The sequence below is a fragment of the Haliotis rufescens genome, unplaced genomic scaffold (genome assembly GCF_023055435.1).
Source record: "Haliotis rufescens isolate VD_foot unplaced genomic scaffold, xgHalRufe1.0.p SCAF_5, whole genome shotgun sequence".
In the NCBI taxonomy this organism is placed as follows: domain Eukaryota; kingdom Metazoa; phylum Mollusca; class Gastropoda; order Lepetellida; family Haliotidae; genus Haliotis; species Haliotis rufescens.
In genome coordinates, this window is record NW_025964223.1 from 27275617 (window position 1) to 27302342 (window position 26726).

Here is a 26726-nt window from a genome sequence, read left to right on the forward strand (position 1 = left end):
TCGTTCATGTTCATGACAAATAGAACATATAGTATTTTGAAGGTCTCAAAACTCTCAGGCTTTCACTCAGATTTGTTGGCCCTGTGTGGATGTGTAGGTTTCTTCAGCCAATTTCTAATTCTAATAAATTTGGGCTTCATTGTCAAACTTCTGCCTTGGACATGTTAGACAGTAATATGCTGCTTGAAATCTTTGATTTGTTAAAACTGAGAATTTAAAAGCCTACATTCTGATTTGCCGGACCTGTGAAGATCCGGGGTAGAATAGGTCTTCAGCAACCAATGCTTGCCGTAACAGGCGACTATGCTTGTCGTAAAAGGCGACTAACGGGATCGGGTGGTCAGGCTCGCTGACTTGGTTGATGCATGTCATCGATTCCCAATTGCGTGGATCGATGCTCATGATATTAATCACTGGATTTTCTGGTCCAGGCTCGATTATTTACAGACCACCATCATATAGCTGGCGTAAAACAACAAATCAACCAACCAATCTGATTGGCCGATGAGAAATTTCATTTCATGTAGTTTTTGTCAATTGTGACTGAGAGGTGTGGAATCGAAGTAAAAGATCTGAGGAACTTCAAGACTTGGTTAATATCAGATTTGTAGTACTAAGGAGTAGTCGACCATAACATTGAAGGGTGATCTAATTGGTTTTGATTGGTAATTTTACTTAATTTGAAGTCATGGTACAATGGAGGTAAACCTACTCTGTTTTTAAATTTTAGGATAGTTCATCGTTGATGAAACACTGCTAAATGTTACATTTTTTAACTTACCCTGCATTACTCCTTAACATTCGCTGTTTTGGGCAGAAGGAAGAGCTGTGTGAGGCCTTGCTGAAGGTGTTCCAACTGGTTGTGTGGCTAATCTCATTACACAGCTCCCACGTGACCACCGTAGTGATGGCATCATGTATTAACACATGACTACTGCCACTCAGAGAGAACAGTCACCTGTTTTGAGCTCTCATCTGTATCTATTACAATACTTTGCGTTTTATTACACTATTATTTTATATGAACTATATCCTACCTTTATGGTTTGTGTCTTCATATATTACATATGCTCTTAAGATTTAACACTTGATTGTGGCTTTTTGTCAGTGTGTATCAGGCATATAGTTGTTCCAATAAGCCATTTAGAATTAACCTGTGTTCTGGGATTTAGGATATTACATACACACACAATCGTGGGAACACGTTGTGATGACACCTTTTGCTTCATTATCCCCCGCCCCAACGATGTTGGCTTGGGATATACAAACGGGTTCCGTCCGTCTGTGTGTACGTGCGTCTGTGCGCGCGTCCCAAAAACGTTTCTGGAGCATAACTCAGAAAAATAAGTATTTCTTTACGAAACTTTGCATGTCTATCAGACTCATGCTGAACTGGTGCCTTTTGCTATTTAGGAATTTTAGAAATTTTGATATTTTTTTTTACGTTTCCATGGCAACAAGTTGTACTTAGGTTCTATAAGGGTGGTGTTCGTTTCTGGAGCACAACTCAAAACCCATTCAATACTTTCTAACAAAACTTTGCATGTCTATCAGACATATACTGAACTGATGCCTTTTGCTATTTAGGAATTTTAGAAATTTTGATATTTTTTTTTTACGTTTCCATGGCAACAAGTTGTACTTAGGTTCTATAAGGGTGGTGTTCGTTTCTGGAGCACAACTCAAAAACCGTGAAATACTTTCTTACAAAACTTTGCATGTCTACTAGGCACATACTGAACTGGTGCCTTTTGATATTTAGCACTTATTTTTATCTTTTACGTTTCCATGGCAACAAGTTGGACTTAGCAAAAAATAAGGGTAGGGTTTGACTCTGGATGAAACTTTCCACATCTATCAGACACATGCTGAATTGTTGCCTTTTGCTATTCAGCATCCCATAGGAAAAGCTAAGAGCATACGCTTTTCCACCTCCCATAACCAACAACCAACTTCTTCCCAGGGTGATGCAGAAGATCAGGGCACCCAAGATCCTCGTTCTCATTGTGATCGCATCTTGGTGACCGGCGAGAGGGTGGTCCTTAGACCTCAGTCTTTCAGGAAGCCATCCACTTCCTCTACCGGGGTGGTTCAACCTACACATCCGTCTGCACAGGTTACCACATCCAACGCCAAGCAGGTCTCATATGCACACCTGACTCATCTTAAGAGAGCTTGAGGCTATTCAGCATGGGCAGTTAAGACCATTGCTGTGGTACATTGACCTTCAACCCGAGACCTTCATGATGATAGTGGCTTTCCTATGGAACGGCTCGTCAAGCTGAAGACCCGGGTTCGATTCCCGACATGGGTACAATGTGTGAAGCTCATTTCAATGTGTGTCCCTTGCCATGATATTGCTAGAATATTGCTAAAAGCCTCGTAAAACCATACTCACTCACACACTCACTCCTATGGAACCTTTTGTGAAGGAAAGGATCAGGACCCCACTACTGCGTCACCTCAATTCTTGGCTGAATACCTCCTTTATCTGCGGACCAAGCAACACCTGAAAGGCAGCACCATTACTGCCTATTTTGGTGACTCTCAATTTGGTGTTGGCAGATCCGGAATATAAGATAATGACCAAGATCCCGGAACTACAAGCGCTATGACACTCATTGCGTCTTGAAAATCAGAAGGCCAAGTCTTGCCCTCCTGCATGGGATTAGAATGTCGTACTTCTGTTTGCATGCTTCCTTGTTCGAGCCTCTTCACACAACATGATTTTATAACTTCAACAAGGAGATGATCATCTTATTGGCACTGGCCAAGGTGGCAAGGGTTAGAGAGCTTAACACTCTCGACATTACCCGCAAACGCTTTGAGCATGCTACACACAGAGCTGTTCACCTTGGGCTGTGATGGGATTTCATTGCCGAGAATCAACTCAACCAGTCCTTCTCCATAACACCTTTGACATCATCGAATGATGGAACCGAAGGCGACAAGGAACTTCTGTTGTGCCCTTTGCACGTCTGTCTTCTCCAAGATTCTGTCTGCATGGTGCTCGGAAATGCATGTTTATTCCCGCCTTTTAGACCTCCACGACTAAAGCTGCAGCACCATATCATTATTGTTGCATGCCATCATCCTTCAGGCCTATGATATCGTCAACCTTGATCCAAATAGAGCTAACAATCCTCATGTGATCAGATGGCTCTGAAAAGTAATTGCTCTGTGACAACCATCATAGAAGGATGCTTTTGGAGGTCTGACACTGTCTTCGCAAGCCACTACCTGAGAATCGTAGCCTTGGAAGATGTCAAAGGCTCCTGTCCACAGCCAGCCTTACCTGACTCATGCAGTTTTCACACACCCAACAGGGGGTTGATTCTGCTAACCAGCAGTTTGGCTTGGTGAATCAGTTCCTAGACTTGAGCACACACTTATTTCTCTTGCTGCTTTTAAGAAGGACATACTCATACTCTCGTACTGTCTGCAGACAGGATTGTTCGAAGTAGTTACAGATCTGCACTCAACGTCTGCTGTGAAGTACTGGAGTTTCTTTTCACTGAGATCCCTCATCTGAAGGTATGCCCTATGCCATACCGTCCGATAAAGATGCATTAAGGAGTAATGCAGGATAAGTTCAAAAAACTAGTAAAATCTAGATAGTTTTTATGTTTGTATACTTATCCTGGATTACTTTGTCTAAAGTGGCCCACCTCTCACAGAGCTGCCTCCCCTCAATGTCTGCAGATGCCACGACCTTGCAGTAATGTGATGAAGCGGGATGTCATCACTTCCGTGGCCACGTGGGAGCTGTGTGATGGGATTAGCCACGCAACCAGTTGGAATAACTTTTTCTTCAGCAAGACCTCACACAGCTCTTCTTTCTGTCGAGAACAATCAGTAAATGCATTAAGGAGCAATGCATGATATATACAAATAAAAAAATATCTAGATTTTACTAGTTTTAGAACCTCATGCCAACATTTTCTGTTTTAAATGACATTAAGCTGTGCTTTGTCAGTGATGAACCACCTTAAAACTTAAAACAGAATAGGTTTATCTCCTAATTATTGGCATGTCCAGTCTCATTGAAATCTTAGTTCTCGCAACTGCTAAACAAAGAACTGAAGCCATCCCATTATGGGTCATGTCAAAACGACCTTTCATTTGTCCAACCAAAGTATCGCTTACCAGATCAGGAAAGTGACAGTTGGAATGTGTTTTCTGTTCGCGCAGCCTCTCAAAGGTAAACACGGGGTATTCCAAAAGGCAGTTGCGTGAGATAAACATAACAGAAGAGACTTTTCATAGCCTGTCGAAAGTACTGCCATACAATCTTGGCAGTCTATCAGACATTCCCAAATTTTCTTTTGTTCAGTTTTCAAATGTTGAATCAATACTTTCATTGGTCCGTCAAAGTTTGCGAAAGGTCGTTCTGACGTGACCTGTTGTCCTCAGTTCATTGTTTAGAGGTAGAGAAGTAAAATCTGATTTTAATGACATGTAGTATGTCACATTTTGTCATGAGAAATTTGGTCGTGTTGAATGTGTTGTCAGTGTGTGTGTCTTGTTACAGGCATGTCATCGTCCCCACTTGCCCGGTCCATCTCCCCTACCCCTCCCCAACTTTGTGGTACCCCAATACATAGAACTCCGTCCCCTGTGCAAGCCAGGTTCATGTCACCCTACAACAGCCCTGCTGCCATCTACATGGGTAGGTTTCATCAGTACTTGATACACGCAAATTAATGCTTGCCCAGTAAGGCATATCATTTGTAAAAGTTTTTAAGGGCTAGGAGAATGTAGAAAACCATGTGTTCAGTGTCACAGAAAACTATATTACCTCCAGGGATAGAAACTAACAGTTTTAGTCCACTAGTCCTTATAATGATAACATATAGCAATAACCCTAAATATGGCTACTTTCTTCTAGTCCTTATGATATTGGGCAGTTTGGCAAGGACTATAGGACTAAAGTTCTCATGGAAATGAAAAAACCCCGGTTTTGCTGGATTTAATAATCGACACAAAGCATTACGTAGATGTAAATGCGAAATAACAAAACAACTGGAAAAGTACTACTCTGGATTTGCTAGTTTTATCTCGGTGCTCAAAACAAAATGAACTTTACAGGAGATAATTTGTAGGCACTTTCAACATTCAAAAATAAAACTAAGTCCAAATTGACATGGCAGAAACAGGCTATAGGCATTATGCAAATTAGCCTGGAAAAAAAGTTATCAAAACAAAAATAAAAATATGTAAGTTGTTTGCGAAGGGAATATGTTACTTTTTACGTTCTGATATTTTGACAATGATTCACTATCCCACAATGCCACTCACAAATCACTAACCACTGACAAATCACATGCACGTGGGTTTCAAGCACCTGTTTTCACCTGTCGTCAAGGTGTCATAAGTCATGGACATTCACTTTGATTTACTAACACCTGGTTATGCTCAGTTTCACAATAGTCTGTTTTGTTCATATTTTTACTCACTTTTACGTGTAAAAAGACATAAAAACCTTTGATACGCTGTATTTGTGCAAAGGCCCAATTAGTACTAATTGAGTTGTTTGAATATTTATATATTTTGTATATTAACTGCATTTATTTAAAATCTGAGATCGAAAAAAGTTTTTTTGCATTTCCGTGAGTACTTTAGTGCCAATTTCTAACGCTGACATCCTTGCTGAAATGGATTGCTGTTACTCCCTGTAAACATTGAATCAGAAACAGTATTATTATGACCAAGAGAAGTATGATTCATCCTTTCTGTAGAATAAATACCAACTGTGTCTCTGTTTTAATATGATACATTCCAGTTTTGATGCATGAGATGACTTGTGGCATGAAGATCCAATCCTCTATATTAATAATTCATCTTCATGGTCTCCATCGTATGTATATACTTACATACCTACAACAGTGTGCAAAACCCTGGATGTTCAAGTTACACTTTTTCTGAATTATCACTGTTCATTAGCACATCAACAAATGGAATTAATTATGTTTTGAAAGACTTAATATTTTTCTTTAAGCAAGTTGAAAGTTTAGCACAGTAGTTAACATGTGTGCACAGAATTAATGGCACCTGGACACTTAGATTAAGCCCAGATTATGTAATACTCTAAGTGCAATCCAGTGGTCATCCATACATTAGACCATATTCATGCTTAATGTTTTTAGATTTTCATCTCACTACCAAACACAAGGGCACGGCTGGCCCAGTCATCTAAGGCTCTACAATTTGCTTTGTAGAGTTGCGCCCTTTAGTAAGCCAGAAACTCATAGTAGTGGGTTCGAATCCCGGTTCACCTCGATTACGTTTCTAGGTTTGTCAGCACCATACTCATGCTGGTGGGTTTCACCAAAGTGGTAAACATGACCTGCATCACTTTGGCCTTTCCTCCCACATTAAACTGACACAGCGTGATCTAACTGGAGCAGTGTTATTGTCAATACCTAACTCACGCACTACCGTACACTCCACCTCAAATTATTTTTTTTTCCCCAAGTAATTACAGATGACGAAAAAGGCTGTTTCCCCTGCCGCAAGTTTTTAAAATATTTTTGTTGGCCTTAAACTATTATTGACTATTGCTGTAAAATATAGCTCCTAAATGGAAATGATAGTTATGCTTCCAGCTTGTTTCTCAATCATATGTTAAGGCATATGTTAGTGAACAAAATTGTTTGCTCCAAGGTGCCATTGTTTAACAGAAGAGAGTTAAGTTTTACCTCACTGTCAGGGTGATGATGTTAACATGTCCAATTGCCATAGTTACTGATTGGATTATTTTCAAGGTGGAATAATATGTCTTTCAGGAAATGCAAACCGATCGTTCACGAGCCCCATCATAATACAAAGAGGTCACCGTGTTCCCATGCCCTTTTGTCCAATGGGCAGTCCAGGCCAGAGGTAAGTTCCTGCAGCAGTCGTCCCAGTACTGGTCGAAAGTAAAAAATCCCAGTATTTTAGCTCAGGGACCCTCCAAATGTTTAGGTCATTGCAAGAACCCCTTGACATTTATGCTCAATTTTGTTCATTGCATGCTCAGTTAGCTGAAGTTCTATAACATATTTGTGTGACTGAGTCCTAGGTGCACGGACCGCCTCCGTGGTCTAGGAGTAGAGCATCCGCCCAGAGAGTGGAAGGTCCGGGATGTGATCCCCAGTCGCCTCATACATTAAAAGCTGGTACTTGTTGTTACCCTGCCTGCCGCTTGGCATTAAGGGGCTTAAACAAGGTCTGCTCGGTTCAGAGTCAGTATATGCTGTGTCTGAGTGGAGTATTCATGTTAAACTGCAGCATAGTATCTCAGTATGCTAGCACCATAAAACCGGCACTAGTCCGGAGAAGTTCTCTCACACACACACACACACACACACACACACACACACACACACACACACACACACACACACACACACACACACACACACACACACACACACACACACACACACACACACATGTATGTACATCGCTACATAAGTCATCATTTAGCTGGAATATTGAGTGTGACGTTAAACAAGAAACAAATAGCAATTAACTTGCATGTAGCATATTGAGGGTTACATTTGAATAGCTGTGACAAATTGATATCACACTAAGTGAAGAGGGGTACAGGTGCCTAAGTCATCTGCGGTATACCATAGGTTTGTCAGAAACCTATGGACATGGGTTCGAAGTCTGAGAATCGACCTGATTTCCCTGATCTTGTACTTGGTTTGCCAGTTCTCTTAGGTTTCACCAGAGTGGTAATCATCTGCTTCTGTTAGGGTGGTAACTGGGTATCAAGATATGAAAAGCCATATACAGATTTCACCAAAATAAAATACTCCAGTACATTCTCAAGTTTATTGTCTTTGAATTTATTTATTATTCAAATGACTGAAAATACAGTGTTTCAATTTATGATAGAATGGTGCAGCCCATATTTTGGTGGTGCAACCTGATTCTCTTGGTTGCATCTGGTGCAGGTTGTTAAACAGAATGAAAACATACCCTGCTATTGTTTCAAGAAGGAACTTTGAAGAATTGTTTGTGTTGAATATTCCAGGTTCCCCCATCATTCACCAATGTCAGACCCTCATGGTATGAGAGGCCCCCGTCCAGGCAGGGGAGGACCATATCATCCAAACAATTAGTGAGTTCCACAATGTGTCCATCATCTTTCAGGAATAAACAATCCTTCCTGGATTACTAACAACCCTGTGCTATAAGGTTTTGTTGAAATGTGACATTCAGAGATTATTCTGCCATTAACTTCTACCAAATGATTCTTGGGGATTACTTCGGTACATGTCATGAAGAGGTCATAGAATTAGATCACGTGGTAGAAAAAACTCGCCACAAAGTTTGTGGTTACGCTTTCTAAAATCATATTCATGCATTTATCATTAAACTTGGTATGTACCTTCTCTAGCATTGTCAGGCTCGCTGACTTGGTTGATGCATGTCATCTCAATTGCCTGGATCGATGCTCATGATGTCAATTGCTGGATTGTCTGGTCCAGACTCGATTATTCACAGACCCCGTCATATAGCTGGAATATTGCTGAGTGCGGCGTTAAACAAACAAAATCTCATGAGTCAAGGTCATATGATAGTCAGTTTCTGAGGCATGGTTACCTTGACAGAAACTTTACGGATGTATGTATCTTTACAAAAATATATGTGCCATGTATATCAAAAGTCAAGGTCATCGTTAAGGTCATGATGTTGCATTCCGGAGAAACATCAAATTACTACAGCAACTTTTACTTCAACAATGGCAAATGTTGTTGTATTTGTAGTTACCACAAGAATCCGGGGCACCCCCATGGCCAGAACAACAACAATCCCAATCGCTACTTCAGTGACAATCGCAGCAGGCAACATCACGAGGACTTCATGGAGCAGGACATGGATGAGTCCCACGAAGACAGCTACGACGGCCTGATGACACAGAAGGAAAAGGACTGGATCATCAAGATACAGCTGATGCAGCTGCAGACTGATAACCCCTACCTCGACGACTACTACTACACTGTAAGATGAACCGTATGGAGTCATGGGTGTGACTTGGGGGCAAATAGTGGGATGATTAAATTTGTTTGGGACCATTTTGTCTTGTCTTGCCAGTCGATAAAAAACATTTGTTGTTTCTGAGCAGTTCATTGTCAGATTGGTAGACCAAGTGTCATCTGTCAGCTAAGCAATGTCAGTTTACTATTGGCTAGATACATCTAGCAGCTCTGACCATGCATAATACCACTGGCTAGATAGTTTTAGCAGCTGTAACCTTGCAGAATAAATCTGGCTAGAGTGCTCTAGCTTTTGTAACCTTCCAGAATACCACTAGCCAAATAGTTCTTGTTCTGAATACACCAAAGTTACATGTTAGAAGAAGCCGACAGATAGTTAAACACAAATTTGTATTGATGATGAAAGCTGTAAGTGCTGTTATGGAGCTCATTTTCCCCAAACCTACCCTTGATGACTTCCAGAGCCAACAGAATCTGGAGATCTGCTATAAGCGAAACATTAATCACATTTCTCTCTTTAGTATCATACACTAAAGAAGAAAGCTAAGGAGAGACAGAAGTTACGTGAGAATGGGGAGTTCAGTGATGATGATCCAAAGCTTGTCATACCAAACCTTGCGAAAGTGGAAACAAAAGCTTACACACCAGGTGAGAAAGATAAGAATAAATATGAACTTAAATGTAAGATGATGTGCTGTAACTCCCAAACTGTTGATATGCCACACATGGTTATGTAACTGTTATGTGTTATGTTTTCCAGCTCAGTTCGAAGGTTCATTAGGCCGTTTAACAACTGCCAGTGTTCACAACCCTCGAACAATCATTGATCTGTCCAAGAATGTAGCTCAGTCGAAGGAGGATAACCCTCAAAACGTCAGCAAGGAACTGCGACGAGTGCGCCAATTGCTCATGGACATTGAGAAGGTAATCTGTGTGAAAGATTATGTTACAAAAATCAATAAGTTTATTTGTGTGTCAAAAGTCAGTTGAACATTATTAGGAGACTTTTTAAACATTGTTCATATGTTTATCTAGAAATGTGAAATATTTGTTTCCTTTGGTTAGGGATTTCTCCTCCTGCTTGATATTGACGACCTGGAGAAAAAACTGCTGGCGCTGCCTGAAGAAAGCAGGTACGAAGGGGGAAAGACTGGTGTGATGTAGGCATAGACTGTTGGTGTGATGTAGGCATAGATTGTTGGTGTGATGTAGGCATAGACTGTTGGTGTGATGTAGTTGTAGACTGTTGGTGTGATGTAGGTGTAGACTGCTGGTGTGATGTAGGCATAGATTGTTGGTGTGATGTAGGCATAGACTGTTGGTGTGATGTAGGCATAGATTGTTGGTGTGATGTAGGCATAGACTGTTGGTGTGATGTAGGCATAGATTGTTGGTGTGATGTAGGAGTAGACTGTTGGTGTGATGTAGGAGTAGACTTGGTGTGATGTAGGCATACATTGTTGGTGTGATGTAGGTGTAGATTGTTGGTGTGATGTAGGAGAAGACTGTTGGTGTGATGTAGGAGTAGACTTGGTGTGATGTAGGAGTAGACTTGGTGTGATGTAGGGATAGATTGTTGGTGGGATGTAGGCATAGATTGTTGGTGTGATGTAGGAGTAGACTGTTGGTGTGATGTAGGAGTAGACTGTTGGTGTGATGTAGGAGTAGACTTGGTGTGATGTAGGAATAGACTGTTGGTGTGATGTACGCATAGCTTGTTGGTGTGATGTAGACTGTAGTAGGAGTAGACTGTTGGTGTGATGTAGGCATAGGTTGTAGGTGTGATGTAGGCACAGACTGTTGGTGTGAGAAGCTGACTTACGGACATTTCTGTGACTTTTTTAATAAGCTCTTCAGATTTACATGTGTAATGACCTCGGTCTATAGGACTGAATAGATCCTAAGTTGAGATAAATATGAATAATTTGACTGTACATTTTAGAAGTCTGGATTCCATATCACATGTCAGTTGCATTTGCTTTAGACAAAATGGTGGCACTCAATGAACATGACCTGATCAATCATCAAGATCTGTATTGTGATCTTGATTAAAAACATGAAAAGATTTGGAAAATATCTGTTGACACTAAGCTGACAGTACACATGCTTTGCAAAGCCTGCATTCCACCAACATCTGCATGGCAGTTTACAAACCAGATGTAGATTTTGTTACACGATTTCGATTGGACTATAGATAGACTCATTAGTCCAGCAGAAATATAACTCCCATCATTTCAGCCTAGTTCGGCAAGGATGGAAACTGGACTTCTATAGTGATTTAACTCCCTTGTCTCGGGGAAAATGACTTCTGACATCCAAGTAACTCACTTTGCAATATGATGTTGCCTTAAAATTAATTAGTGCTTTTTTTCCAGGATGCCTCTGGTCTTTGAAAGGAGGGAGAAAGTAGATCAGTTGTTTGCCTTCCTGTCTGCTGATGATAACATTGAAACATTTATTCAAATCATGTCTGTAAGGAAAGGGAGAAAACTCCTTTCAAGAGTCTTGCCTTTGCTGGATCCTGTAAGTATTTACTGAATGAAAATGGAATATGTCATACCTACAACAGTCAAACACCCTTGTGTTGAAGTTGAAGAGACCTAAGTAAATACTTTTAGTTATCCGAAGTTCAACACAACCAAAAAATGATGAATAAAGAAGGAATGAGTTGGGACCAACCGTCAGTTCCGACACATCATAGAATGACTCAGTGGTGTTTGACTGTACTTGTTTAAAGCCAGTTAGCAGTGAACACTATGTAAAAAGGGTCATTGCCACCATACACAGTCCTTGATTTAAGGAACTTGATTTAACTTGCTCCAGGTGCATGTTGCCGTGAAAACCAAGTTGCACCAAACAGAATCTGGTTGCACCCTTGTCCCATAAATTGAACATAGTTCAAACATACAATATGCCAGGACGCTGCCAGTTTCACTAAAATTAGTGACGCTTTCATTCATTAGCTATACATATTATTGTTGCAAGTGTTTCTGTTGAAACAAAAGATTGAGTATCTTGAAACACAACCTGTTTCTTGCTGCCTTGATGAGTTATTTGTAGCAACTGCTTTTGTCTGTTGCAGGCTCAGCAGTGCATTATTGTCTCCCTGATGCTGTGCAACCTCACACAACTCATGAGGAAAGATCAAGCAGAAGAGGTGAGCTCCAAATTGTTCATTGTTCAGGTTATAATTCCTGCAGATGTCCCATTGGGCCCAATGACCTACAGAGTTGCATCCGTTAACCATGCCAGGATGAGTTTCTTATTCCAGATGACACCAGTCCTAGGTCTGTCAGGACCATATTGTGCTGTAGGGTTGAACCAAGTGATAAACATGTGCAGTATTATATGCGGTATATGCTTGGTTCTTTGGTCTTTCTTCTTTCTTCCCACATTGAGTTGCCATGGTTATAAGGACTGAAATACTGTTCAAATCAACAAAAAACAAACTCTCAATTCTGCCCCGTTGTAGCTGCTCTGTACTGTTTCTTTAAGATCATGTAATTACGATCTAATGCAGATCTGTCTTTTGAAGTCATCTTAAGGATATGCTGATATCTAGATTCATCAGTGCTGGAGACAAAGATTACTTCGTCACATTTCATTACTCTTTGTTGAGATTTGTTTGGTGTTTACCGGCGCACCCTGGAATATTTAACCTACATGATGGTTTGTAAATTATTGAGTCTGGTCCAGACAATCCAGTGATTGACATGAACATTGTCATAAGAGCTAATTTTTTACTTATCCTGCATTACTCCTTAATGCATTCACTGCTTACTTACGACAACTAGAAGGACAGCGCTGCGAAGGTCCTGGGTGAAGAAATAAAGTTGTTGTTCTCAAGTCCCAATCAGTGGCCTTCCGTCGCTGTCCTGTGACCTTGATGACACCTAAGGTCATCTTCACATCACTGCTTGTCGCAGCACAGCTAGGACGTGTCCAAGCGGAGCTCTCCTTTTGGATTAATTTTAGACCTTCAGTTTGTCTACAATCTTAAAAATTGATCTGCGATGGGTGATGTATTCTTTTCATATTACTTTCACCATGTTGTGTAGTTTTATGTGAATTAATTAGGCGTGAAAAGACGCTTGTCTTTTTTCCCGCCAAAAAATTGTTGTTCGCCGCCATTTTGAATTGTGTTACAATCGTTTGCCTGCCAAGGTAGTCATATTGTTTACAATTCTCAGCTACGTATGTATAACATATTCTTATGTTTTTAAATACTACTAGCTTTGGCGTAACAGTGAGTTGCGTATACTAAAATTATTGTATACTTTTTCAACTCGTTAAAAATATGGTTGCCGATAGATTAATATCAAATCTACGGCTTTCTTCCAGTCCCGCTTCATCAACAATTCTTTTATTGCGTACCTATGTTTATGCGATTAAATAGTTTTTTGTTGGTATTTTTGGTTTTACATTGAGTTGCGTATATGAACTATTGTATACTATTGCAACTCGTAGTTTTTACCGATAGATTATTGTTCAATTCTATGGCATTCTTCCAGTACCGCCTCATCAACAATGGCGTAATTGTGTTTAATTTAAACATATTTTATTGACATATATGGTCAACGGGATTGGGCAAAAGTTATCCAACTTAGGTGGCCCTTTCCCTACTCTATATGTACAGACATTGAATATACATATATATATGTAATTGTGTAACTTATGATTGAGCGTGGTATTAATTGTCGTGGGAAAAATCTTACAAAGATTATCATCAACGTTGTTTGGTTTGCGCGCAGATGTGCTCTCCAAACCCTAAATGAAAATATAAATACCCTTGGTTTACATTGGGTTGCGCATACAAAAATATTGTATATCCTTGCAACTCATAAATTTGCCGATAGATTAGTGTTCAAATTCTTCGGCACTCTTCCAGTATTATCTCATCAACAAGGGTTTCATTGCGTAACATACCTTTGAGCATTTTACTAATTGTCGTGGAAAAAACCTTACAAGATTATCATCCACGATTGGTTGGTTTGTGCGCGGATGTGCTCTCCAATCTCTAAATGTAAATAGCCTTGGTTTACATTGAATTGCGTATATAAAAATATTGTATACCCTTGCAATTCGTATTTTTGCCGATAGATTACTGTTCAATTCTACGGCATTCTTTCAGTACCATTTCTTCAATGGTTTAATTGCGTAACATAATTATGTTTGCTCGGTGTACATATTGTCGTGGAATAATCGCCCAAAGCTCTTTATCCACGGTCATAGGCATGCACGTAGATGTGCTCGCCAAAATTCAAAATGTAATTTTTATGTAAATCTCTAATCCAACGAGTTTACTATATAAAAGCAGATTACTCACAATCATATTTTGCAGTTATTCCGTCGTGAGACGAGAGGAATGTCACTATCGCAGAATAGCGAATGACATATGGTTCTGTCATTACCACCCAACCGTTATTATCGGCAGGTATTATGACGACTGTGATTGCAGAAGTACACCATCCACCGAAATCAACAATACCGGAGGATTTTGTGAGTATCGTAACTGCTCCTATTTTTTCAGCCGCCGGACACTTCCAGATACATGTATGATAATCTGTGACGTCGGCGACAGCACCAGCGTATCGAGATGCTATGATGGGGGTAGATTAGACACAAGCCTTGATCCAGTCAATACTTTTGAGCTTTGTGTCTGATTTATCTGCGCCGAGCGCAGCACTTGACTACAACCAAAGCACTTCTATTACGCAATCGGCGCACGATCAGCTTAGCGCTGTTCCAACATATCCAGCATAGACCTGCGCCGAGCGCAGCGTCTGACTGATACCCAAGCGCTCCTATCACGCCAGTGACGCACGATCAGCTTAGCGCTGTTCCAACATATCCAGCATAGACCTGCGCCGAGCGCAGCGTCTGACTGATACCCAAGCGCTCCTATCACGCCAGTGACGCACGATTAGCTTAGCGCTGTTCCAACATTCCAGACCTGCGCTGAGCGCAGCGTCTGCGTATCAATCAAGGTCTCTACAATGACGTTAGCCCAAGGCTTACAGTGTACTCGGTTACGTAACCGGCACATGATCAGCTTAGCACATGTACCCGATTGGGAAGCAGACCATCTCGTGTCAGTAACGCCCTCCCCTGATAACAGGGTAAATAAGAGGGACACCACGAGGTCATTGGAGGAAGCCTTCTCCAAAACTCACATTTGCTCCGTGATTTAAGCGACCAATATTGTCAATGTTTGCAGTGGATCAGAATCTATTAGAGGATAACCCTATCTGATTAGATCACTTCCAAACTATGGTGTTTTTCCTACAGCGTCAGTTTGACCACAGGAAAATTCATCTTGAGACCGTTCTGACGGTGATAACCGTTACACCCAAGACTTTATAGCGTTTCCAACTGAGATGCTGGTTTCAAGGGCAGTCTTTTACGTCAACCTTGATCATCTACTCCCCTGTTCAACGAACAGATCGCAGACACGCACGTCAAGTTCCCAAAAAGCTTGGAAAGTCCAAGTCAGGGAATTATAAGCCTAGACACGCGTTTCTCAGGGAAGACCAGCATTCCCTTACTGAGAAAGGGAGTGGCAGAGACAAGTCTCAAGGACGATTTCGTACTTATCGCACTATATCATGGTGTCCGTATAAGGGTAGAGTTAACCCCACCGTTGACCACAGTTTGATTGGGAAAATCCAACATAGACATACTGTTGGTAAGAAGAGCTGTAGAGTGGGTTCACAACCCAGTCTTTACTCCGGGGTTTTATCCTCACACCTACCTGGTACTCATGAAGGACCCAGACAAGATGAGAATGATCCACAATCTCTGTTCAACGAACGTTTGATTCTTCATCAGTCTCGACTATCCATCCCAACCGTAGACTTTTCAGGTCCAGTTCATTGGGGTTCACTACCAATGGTAGTATTTCCCATTTGACATGTCAGTGACACTTATGGCTATTTACAGGAGTAATGAAGCCAATAACTATCTACACGTGACGAACACTTGGTTCGAGTCGTAGATGGAGGGCGATCTACTGTATCATCAACACATGTCAATAACTGGGATAGACAATCAACGAGGCGAAGTCGGGAGTATTCTCCTTCCTATTGACTTCAGTTCATAGGAGACCTGTTTAAGACAGACCAGGATATCCTATCTGTACCGAGGGACAGATGGCACAAGTTTCTACTTCTTTTGTCATCTACTCTACACCAACCACACACACTTCGCCAGTGGCAAGTGTTGCTAGGGTTAATCACCTCGGCACAGGAGTTAACTAGCATGGGCCGCTTACAACAGCGACCAATTCAATTTTTTCCTGAACCCTTACATCAGGAGTCAGGATCCACTCAAGGCCATCACTCTACCAACTAAGCTAGAGCCTCAATTTGTGGCGCTGAATGTCTGCGGAGTCTGTTTATTCGGAACATCCCCGAATACACACCTGTTTGTGGACGTCCTCTTTCAGGGGTGGAGTCTTCACCTACAAGACCAGATAAGCTCAGGGCTATGGCCCGGCGCACAATGGAAGTGGCACATAAACAACTTGGAGTTGGAAGCTTTAATTCTGGCTATATCACATTGGCAGAATCAACTACAGTTAGCCCGACTCGCTATATCCACAGACAACAGCACTGCGGTGTGGTGCCTGTGCAATCGGGGAACAACACACTCCCACTCCACTTCTAAGGACATTCAGATTTCTTCCATCTAGTGGATCGGCTGTGACTAAGGTTCATAGTTCAGCACATCCCCGGATGTAGAAACATACTGGCCGATACTTTATCACGTCCAGACAGGGTGGCTCCCACTGAGTGGAAATTTCTCACAGAAGCATTCCAGTTACTGCTTCAGGAATTCAGGCAACCAAACATTGACTTGTTTATTACTTGCCTAGGCCACCAACTCATGACGTATATCTCCCCGTTGCCGGATCCGCAGACTTGGGCGGTGGACGAGTTCAGTATCACTTGGGAAGGGCAAAGAACTAACACTCTTCTGCCACCACTTTTACTTCCCAAGGTGCTACAGGGGATCAAGGAGACAAGGTATCTCGATCTCTCCTTTGGTCGCACCATGGTAACCGGCGAGAGGGTAGTTCGTCAAGCTCGGAAAAATCTAAAACGATTCACTTCCCCTCTCACAGTGGTCCAACCTACTCATCCACCCTCAACAGAAAATTGCCTCACCCAACGTCTGCACGCATGGTTCGTCTTTAAAAGGCGTTTAAGTGCGAAGGGATATTTCGAGACGGGCAGCAAAGCTATAGCTTTAGTTCATCGTTACTCTCCCAGAGACGACGATGACAAGTGGGGATCACTTGAGACTTTTTACAGGGAAGAAAAGAATCAAGACCCTACGATTGCGTCACAATTCCTAGAGGAATACCTCCTACATTGCGTACCCAAAAACACTTGGAAGGTAGCACCATTACTACGTAATTGGCTGCAATTATCTTAGTGTTGGCCGTTTCCGGAAAATCACAGTGTGATTAAGGTCACGGAACTACAGGCCATATTATGCTCATTCAGGTTTGAGGATCAGAAGGCCAAGTTCCAGCCACCTGATTGGGACTTGAACGTGGTACTTCGAGGTTTGCGAGGGCCCCCATCGAGCCCCTCATTGCATCCTCATTTTCAAGCTCCTTCCCAGCGCGTGACACCTTCGTTACACTCTCGGTATAGTATAGAGAGCTCCGCGAACGGGCTATCGCTGTGAGGAGCTTGGACATCACCAAGGAAACAATGGTTTCTCTTGGCATTAGCAATGGCGGTACGGGTGAGCGAACTACATGTGGTCGACTCAACCCGGATCCGTTTTGAGCATGGGACGCACGGAACAGGACATCTAGGGTTATGCTGGGATTTTATTGCTAAAATCTACTACCAGGCCAACCCGACCGTTCTTCACCATCCCACGGATATCGACTATTGTGGGAATCGTACATGGTGAAGTTCTCCTGGGCTCGGTGCGAGCAGTTCGAGTTTTCATTCGACGCTCCAAGACAAGGCGTGGTTCGTCCACGACAGAAGTTAGTCGCATAATCGCAAACACCATATCTATATGGTTACACGCAGTAATCCTTCAGGCCTACGAGATCATCAAACGGAACTCGCCGAGAGCGAATTACCCTCAAGATCTCAAGGTGTCAGCCTTACCAGGGCTCAACACGGCAATTGTGGTTTTGGAACAATCACGGAAGGATATTTCTGGAGATTCGACACATATTTTCGTTAGTCATAACTTTCGCGTTGTGACTCTCGAGGATGTCAAAGACGTTCGAAGTTTGGCCCTCTGGTTGTTATCCTGCAGATTGCCAACCACTGACGCAAATAATGAACTCGCCCTATACAGAGCCAGTCAACTTCCATGTGCAGTCACTCAGTCGCCACCAGTGGAAGAATATTAGACAATCTTGTTTGTCAGCGACCGCTCTATGACGCAGTAAGTAAAGAATTAGCTGAATAGCTATTATTTTCTTTATTACTAAGCGTGTATAGGGAATTTCTCTTTAATTCCTATGTTCAATGTTTTTGATTTTTGAACAACCCTACCGTAATGGCGTTTTTGTCTGAACTTTTCCGCTTCACGGTTTATCGACCAACTGGTGTCGTATTGCAGGGTGTGAATTATTGAGGTTTCTGTATTCTGAAGGTTGACCCACCTCCAAACCGTCCGATACAGATGCATTAAGGAGTAATGCAGGATAAGTAAAAAATTTAGTAAAATCTAAATATTTTTTACATTTGTATACTTATCCTGCATTACTACGCTTAAGGCCCACCCGTCGTTAGACTTGCCTCCCCACTTTGGCTTCAGAAACCTCAAAAGTATGTTTTCCTAAGAGCTTGGGCGACAGGCAGTGATGTGAAGATGACCTTAGGTGTCATCAAGGTCACAGGACAGCGACGGAAGGCCACTGATTGGGACTTGAGAACAACAACTTTATTTCTTCACCCAGGACCTTCGCAGCGCTGTCCTTCTAGTTGTCGTAAGTAAGCAGTGAATGCATTAAGGAGTAATGCAGGATAAGTATACAAATGTAAAAAATATTTAGATTTTACTAAGTTTGTATGGACATAGTGGTTGCAATGGCTGATTGGCGCTGGTGGCCTTGCCGAGGCTGGATTATTTACAGGCAATAGTGGTATAGCTGGAAGAGTCACACTATAATTATTTTATAAAACAGTCATTAACTTGCCCAATATATGTACAAGGAACAGTGCCCGAAATAGCTGCTTCCCCACTATACTGTGTGGCCTGTAACATTTCTGGCGGGATAGGTGAAATGTATTCCTACTTGCCTGACTGTCTTGTAGAAAATTCATGGTACAATGACAATTTTGATTTGTACATTCAGAAGTGACTCAATTTTTTATTAGCAGGCTCTACCTTGCTTTAAAAGTACAGAGAAAAATGATAGTGATTATCCACTCTAGCATGCAGAAAAACAAGAGTGATTATCTACTCTAGCATGTAGTTAAAATGCAGGCTTGGAACTTTGAATATATACATTTATGAGTAACCGGCCCGGCTTGTTGGGATTAGACGTCATTTCCCCGACACTGACAAGGAATAATGAATGTTCCAAAACTTGTTTCAGGGCCAGATAATGCTGACAGATTCTGTTCATCAAGCTCTCAACAAGAGTTCATTTGAAATGCTGGCCACAGTGGGAGAACAGATCCATCAGATGCAAAGCCAGGGAAAAGCAATAACAGCCATGTTGCAAAATAAGGTCTGTCTGGGTCCACCAGAGGGTTGGGTGAAAAATGGCTTCACTTTATTTATCACTAGGGCATAACGTTTGTGTCAGGTTAATTCACAATGCTAAACTGGCTTTTTGTTTACTTGTAAATACACATTTTAAAAGAAATTGAATTATAAATTAAACAAGCAATATTGGAAACTAAAGACCAGATACAATTTGTTTAGATAACAATCAACATGCTTCAACCATAACCGGTTAAAGATCACCTCAATCGTACAGTATGTATTTAGACCAATTTGACTCAAATATATTTGCTTAAACATTACCTACCTTGAGTTACGTCAACTCAGAGTGACAACAGACATTTTCCTATTTCTTTTCATACTTTAAATCACTAATATGGGACAAAATTTCTTAGGTTTCTTTTTTCACAGGTAGGGTATTTTAAACATATTCATGTATGCTCTACTGTATATCATGGCAAAGAATGATGTAGTTTTTTAAATGTTTGTGTTCTGTGTTGGTTTTCTTTTCTTAAAATAGAAATTTCTAAAACCACATTATTTTCTCCAAAATGCAGCGGAGTCATTATCATTTCCTGCAGAGAATGTTCTTGGGAACCTGATAAAATCCTCAGTTTATATGTTAATGTCCACTTGTAACGTATGGAATCAATGACTTTTCTGTTGACAGTTTGGCTCCACCATATTGTGTGCAATGCTGGTCAGAATGGAAGAAATTTACAAGAATACCTCTCCTGTTGATATTGATAATCAGCTGCAAACAAACTGGTGAGTCGAAGTTGTATTTGATTATGGTTGATCGGTTTGTGTTTATTTCAATTCATGAATCTGCATTTGCTGTTTTGGAGCTAAACATTTGTTTGATTAACGATTAAAATGTTTTTTGCGTGAGACCACCATTCCAGCTTGTCTGCGGAGTTACATTTTCAAATCATTACAGCCATGTATGGGTTTCAATATGTGTGCTTGTCTGACATTAAATATGGGCATTTTGTAATTATTGAAGTGGACCTTTTCTCTGAAACCACATGGCCACTGCAGTTGAGACTTTTCACGGTTTGTTCCTATCAATGGTGCCTGAAGTTTGTAAACACCATCAAAAGAATAAGAGGTGGCTTCCAAATAATCGAAATGGACAATCCAGCGATTTTGACACAAAAGCCTATATAAGGGTCAATGACCCGCCAGGTCTGGGAGCAATACTGCACAGACACAAGGACAACTGTCACAAGCGTGCAATGTCTGACCCTTGAAGCATATTGAAAAAACTTGCCTTGTACTTACTTTCCTTTTCTTAAAAAAACCCAAAACAACATATGACATTAATACAACATATATTCCCTGTGTTGTGGGTTTTTGGACGCTGAAAAAACATTCATAGTTTTCTCGCTAATCACATGGACAACTGTAAAACATCTCATTCACTTATAAAGGACAAATTTCTGTGTGACACCACACCCATCATTATAGTGGAAGTATTTGTGATAGAAAACGTATGATGTCCGAAATCCTGTGATCGACTATAATAGTATTGTGTCATGAATAAGAATAAAGGCATATATCGTGCTGAAAGCTCTGATCGAAAACAGGACAATATGTGTACTGTACATTCTCTCGATTGACACGAAACTTTGAGAGCATTTCATCGGTCATTAAAATTGATACTGTAAGTAGGAATAATCCTTCAGGGATGTGAAATCTCCGCGGAAACGCGGAAAATCACGTTTTTTAAAACAGTAGTCCTCGGGAAAAAAACATCTTCCGCGTAAAAATATACTCAAAGATTTAAAAAAATACACTCTGAAAAATATGATCGAAAACCGGACAGCCGTCGCGGATTGTCCTGTTTTCGACCAGAGCTTTCAGCAGCATAGGTTTTCGGGTATCATAAGTTTTCTATCACGAATACTTGCACTATAACGTGGGGTGTGGCGTCACACAGTAATTGTTATACTCTGAGTCAGATGATGGCTTGTTTTTCAGATAAATTTGTCTTTTAGCCTGTAAGTGAATGAGATGTTTTACAGTTCATGTGATTAGCGAGAAAACTATGAATGTTTCTTCAGTGTCCAAAAACCCATAACATGGGGATATATGTTGTATTAATGTCTTATGTTTGCAATGGAGTTTTGGTCTTTTTCAACAATAGGTAAGTAAGTACAAGGTAAGTTATTTTCAATATGCTTCAACATGGGGAAAGGGTCAGACATTGCACGCTTGTGACAGTTGTCCTTGTGTCTGGGGGATGGGGGTTGAAGTTTATGGCAGTATTGCTCCCAGACCTGGTGGGTAGCCAGGTGCGCGGAAGCTATGCACAATTTTTTAAAAGTACTGATTTAACTTCGAAATTTTACTGCATCTGCCATCTTGTTTATTTGGCTTATTGACTTTTGCCATTGACTTATTACATTTCTTGGTGTGAATGTTGTCCAAACTGCACGAAATTGCTTAAAATGCAATCAAATGTTTAAAAAATTTCTGGGGAAGCATGCCCCCAAACCCCCCTACATTTTTCCTCGGGAAAACCTGCTCACATCCCTGATCCTTACTATTTACTTCTTAATCATGAAATTATGGCACTTGTGACCCCTTGCTTAGCATTTCTATCGGTCAAAAGTCTGACAACTTAAACAAATTGAAATTTTTATCTGGTCTATGACCGGTGATCGACGGCCGTGTGAGTGAGAATGTGGATGACTATGATCCAGTCAGAACCGTTTCTGTGGTCACAGGTCTGTGGAACATGTCTATTTGAGCTGTCACAGGATAATAAACTGGAACACAGCTAAAAACTGTTAAACCCCAGCATATTACCCTGTTCTGGCAAAGACTGATAGGACTTGCATATATTGCTTCCTTACATATGCTCACAGGTTAGAAAGTTTACATTAGCTGTGAGACATATATGAATTTTGGGATGTAGGCGATTGCCTGTGGACATAGAGGCCATAATCATCACATCTGCTTGGTCAGATCTTTGTAAGGACTTGATGGATACATCAATAGAAGTGGTGTCTTGGTGGTTTTCAAACATCTTCTACAAAAGTCCAGTTTCCACCCTTACCGAACTTGGCTTGAACTCTGGAGTTACATTTTGTCTGGACTAACGAGTCTATGCATAGTTCAATCAAAATGAACTACAGGGTTAGAAACTAACAGTTTTTGTCCACTAGTCCTTATAATGATAACATATAGCAAAACCCTCAAAAACGGGACAATTTCTACTAGTCCTTAGGATACCTTTACTACTGGGCAGTTTGGTAAGGACTACAGGACTAGTGCCAATTTCTAACACTTGAACTAGACATCGAATTCATAAACAACATGGATTTCAACATGCAGATTCCCATTGACTGCAGGATTTGCAAAGCATGTGTACTGTCAACTGGGCGTCAACAAATATTTTCCAAATCTTTTCATGTTTAGTCAAGGTGCTCAAATGATTTGATGCACTTCGCGAGGTAAGACCCGTTTTATTACAATATAGATCTTGATTATCGTTCAGATCTTATTGATTGGACTCCAACATTTTGTTTGAAGCAAATACAAGTGATATGAGAAGTTGAATCTGATTGGTCACTTAAAGGGACATAAAAAAGAGACATAACTTGTAATAGCCACTGGTGGTGCTATGATCGAGCCACAAAATTCCAGCGTAGTACGGCAAGGGTGGAAACTGGACATTTATAGTCTGTTGCCTCGGCAAGATGACAGGAAAAGAAATTTTTTTGACAAGCATCCTACACATTTGATCTATCAGAGACTGACCCATATAAGCATACTGTAAATTTCACACTACTCTGCAATAACCTTGTCTGCAATACACCTGTCTGACAGTAACCTGTTTCCTTTCTTATGATCGTATGAATTTTGTTTTCTTCAGGTGTCATTTTGTGGAACTGTTAGTTGAGTGTCTGTCTGAGATCTCTGATGAGAGCATTGTTGCACCCCTGAACCCGAGTGAGAAGCTACTGGATCACCTGGAGAGACTCCTCAACAAGAAGCTAGTGGCCAGCGTGGAGGACAAACTACTTGTGATACTTGGCACAAAGTCTCAATCCTGACCTGATCCGAATCTCTCAGCAGGCCTTGCCTGTCACTCAAGTATCATCTGGATGCATACAGAAAAGGATTTTGATGGATAAAAGTGCATTAGGGACTTTGTAATGACTTTGTCTTTGTATTTGTATCATTGAATTGGAGAGAATGTTTTGGGCACATCCAATATTTGACTAGTTACTCGTTGAACCAGCTGAACCTTTTGCACTGGAGTAAATATGCATTTCTTGTTAGAGCCTCCTTGAATCTTTAAGTGAGATCATTTGGGTTGATTTGTAGCTCTATTTACTCATGCACAGATTGGTACATGTACAGCCTTTATGTCAAATGTTATTGTATCAACTTGGCTTTTGGATAGTGAAAGATGATATCGATCTGCTGTTTCATTACTTTTGGTGTCTTGAATTGTGATCTGTATATTTGAAAATGTAATGAAATGATGCATTTTATACTGACCATAGTCACAAAAATGCAAATGAAAGAAAATATTTTTGTTGAGGCTATTTAAGCTTAAAAGTGCTCAAACTGAAACTGATTTGTTAAGTTTTGATTAGAATTTCTATTTGTATCTAATTTATTTAGAAAGTAATGTGTAATATTGGTTTGCTACATGTCAGAAGGGGGAAGGTAAAAGTTTTTTGGGATGTGCACTTGCTTTCACCAAAGATGAGGCTTCTGTTTGCTTCAAGGGTACTATTATGAAGCCCATGTGTGTCACACAACAGTCTGTTTGCGGAAGTCATGTAAAACCCCATCTGCCTTCTGTACTGGAGGTATTAAGCTGACCAGTTGGTAACATTCAGCAGTGTCAGTTTGTATTGTCTAACTTTGCGTCAGTGTTGGGTATGAAGCATCATGAATGACTATAAAATATATTGAAATCTCATTGACCCATGTTTTTGACAGTTGCCTGAACAACGTGATCAATATTTAGTGCTGAAGTATGGGGAATGTTGTGATGAGATCTTACCTTGTCTTGAATAGTTACTTCACATTAAGTTGGGTTTGTTGATATCCAGCATTGTTTTGAAAAACAGTTTCAATGCCATTTGATCTCATGCTTTCTTAAGACAATGCTTTGGCTTTCAGACAAATTAATGTGTTCTGACATGGAAAGATATTTAAAATTAACATCAGACCTGATTTGTATTTGTGCATATACTAGACTTTGTTAGTTAGATATGTACAGTTAGAGGAAGGCATTTCCTTAGTTGTTCACTGTCTTCATATGTTTTGACAGTATTTTAATACTAGCACCCAATTTTCTTCTGATTCAGCATAACTGTTACATTCAATTAAAACTTGCCTAAAAATGTGTCAAAACTGTTATTAATGTTTCCACTTTTACCACATGTTCTGTCTCCACCCTTCTGCGTGTATTTGATTACTCTGGTGTATGATTCTATGCTTCTCTGTAATGGCGCATGAGTGACACTACTTAATCAGGATATGTTTCACAGTTGAAATACAAATGGTGATGCGAGTCCTTTTGTTCCCACCACATTTCCTTTGGCTGTGCTTTGAAGACATAAGGCTCTTTGTCATTTGTACTCTTTTGAAAAACTACAATATAGTTTGATGAAGCCTTTGAAAAACATCAACAGTAATTGTGTCTGGTTTACAGGTAAAATTATTCAAGGCTCATTGTACTTCCTAAAAGATTTGAATATTTCAGAATGATACATAAAATTCAGCTGGTATTCAGAGTCGGAGCCAGACAAGATCAAAATACCTTTTGTTATAAATGCATTAGTTATTATAGACAATGTGCAACAGTGTTATGTACTACTAAATGAGACAGTTGACCACATTTTCTGTTGTGAATTATTTAACTTTATTTGCACACTCTAGTTTCCATTTGTGGGCATTTCTGTGCCTGAAAAATTATGTTTGTAGTAAAAACAATGTTCTGTAAAATGTTGCTAGTCTTTTGAAAATCTATCCTAGAAACATTAGTTATGTGACATGCACACTTTCATTCAAGCTTTTCCTTTATATCGCTAAGTGTGAAATGAAATCCTGTGATGTAAATGTATTCAGATATTAACATGTCCTGAATGTACTGCATTTAAATGTAAACCATTGTAAATTTGACATTGAAAACTATTTTAACATTATTTCTTAAACACTTAACCAGCAAGCCATACATTCATTTTCTAAATGGAAACCTTTAATCCCACATTTATTTTGTACATTTATAATGTACATACCAAAAGAACAAATTAGTTCTATAGATTTGCTTTGGTGCTCAAAATGATGACGTTTTCTGTGGGGCGACATTGGTTATGCCCAGGCGTCTGTCAAACATCAATGAACACAGTTACCCAGTTTCTGCATTAATAATGTTTTTGGATAATTAAATGAAATTCTTTTGTTGTGTCTTATAATCACTTACATATGTTCTTTGACCTTGAAATTATTAACCTAACCACTTTGTATTCATCCTTAAGAAGAATGTGTATTTTGTTTTGTATTTAAGTTACAGCAAAGTGGTGTAAGTATGAAACAGTTTGTCATGTGTAACCTACGCTTCTGCACACTAAAACTTGGAACTGGTTTCATTGTTTGTTGGCTTATGTTTTGCCTTAACTCATTATTCATGTGTGTCAGGACATTACAACCACATGGAATGATGCTGAATAATGGGTTAAAACACAGATTACAATGGAATACAAATGTACATGGCTTGTAATCATTTAATTAAATTGTATTGTGTGCTGTTGCTCTCCTGTTGTTTATTTCTAGAATTGAAAAATTTCAACACCCTTATTATGCCCTATCATGTTCGTCTGCCCGTCTGCCACGTTTCATTTCTGGAACATAACTTGGAAACCTTTTAATATTTTGTTATGAAACTTGCATATGTATCAAACACATGATTCCTTGTCAACAAGTTGGACTTAACCCAAAATACAGGTTGCTTTCATGAACAGAGTGAATGAATCACCCTCCCTTTCTCAATGTATA

The 26726-nt window shown here is 40.3% G+C and overlaps 1 protein-coding gene across 3 annotated transcripts in view; it reads left to right on the top strand.

The window, feature by feature from the left end:
* Positions 1–26477, top strand: part of LOC124110487 (protein PAT1 homolog 1-like) — a 46200-nt gene extending 19723 nt beyond the window's left edge. For 2 of the 3 annotated variants that reach the window (XM_046469876.2, XM_046469884.2), the window contains 12 exons: positions 4532–4669; positions 6786–6879; positions 8024–8110; positions 8760–8994; positions 9512–9638; positions 9751–9914; positions 10056–10123; positions 11366–11513; positions 12073–12147; positions 19570–19704; positions 20371–20468; positions 23584–26477. In XM_046469876.2, coding sequence (XP_046325832.2) covers positions 4532–4669; positions 6786–6879; positions 8024–8110; positions 8760–8994; positions 9512–9638; positions 9751–9914; positions 10056–10123; positions 11366–11513; positions 12073–12147; positions 19570–19704; positions 20371–20468; positions 23584–23764 — 1550 coding nt within the window. In that variant the 3' untranslated portion in view covers positions 23765–26477. The remainder of the gene's footprint in view (positions 1–4531; positions 4670–6785; positions 6880–8023; positions 8111–8759; positions 8995–9511; positions 9639–9750; positions 9915–10055; positions 10124–11365; positions 11514–12072; positions 12148–19569; positions 19705–20370; positions 20469–23583) is intronic. The other variant, XM_046469886.2, reaches the window with a different exon arrangement.
* The last annotated feature ends 249 nt before the right edge of the window (positions 26478–26726 follow it).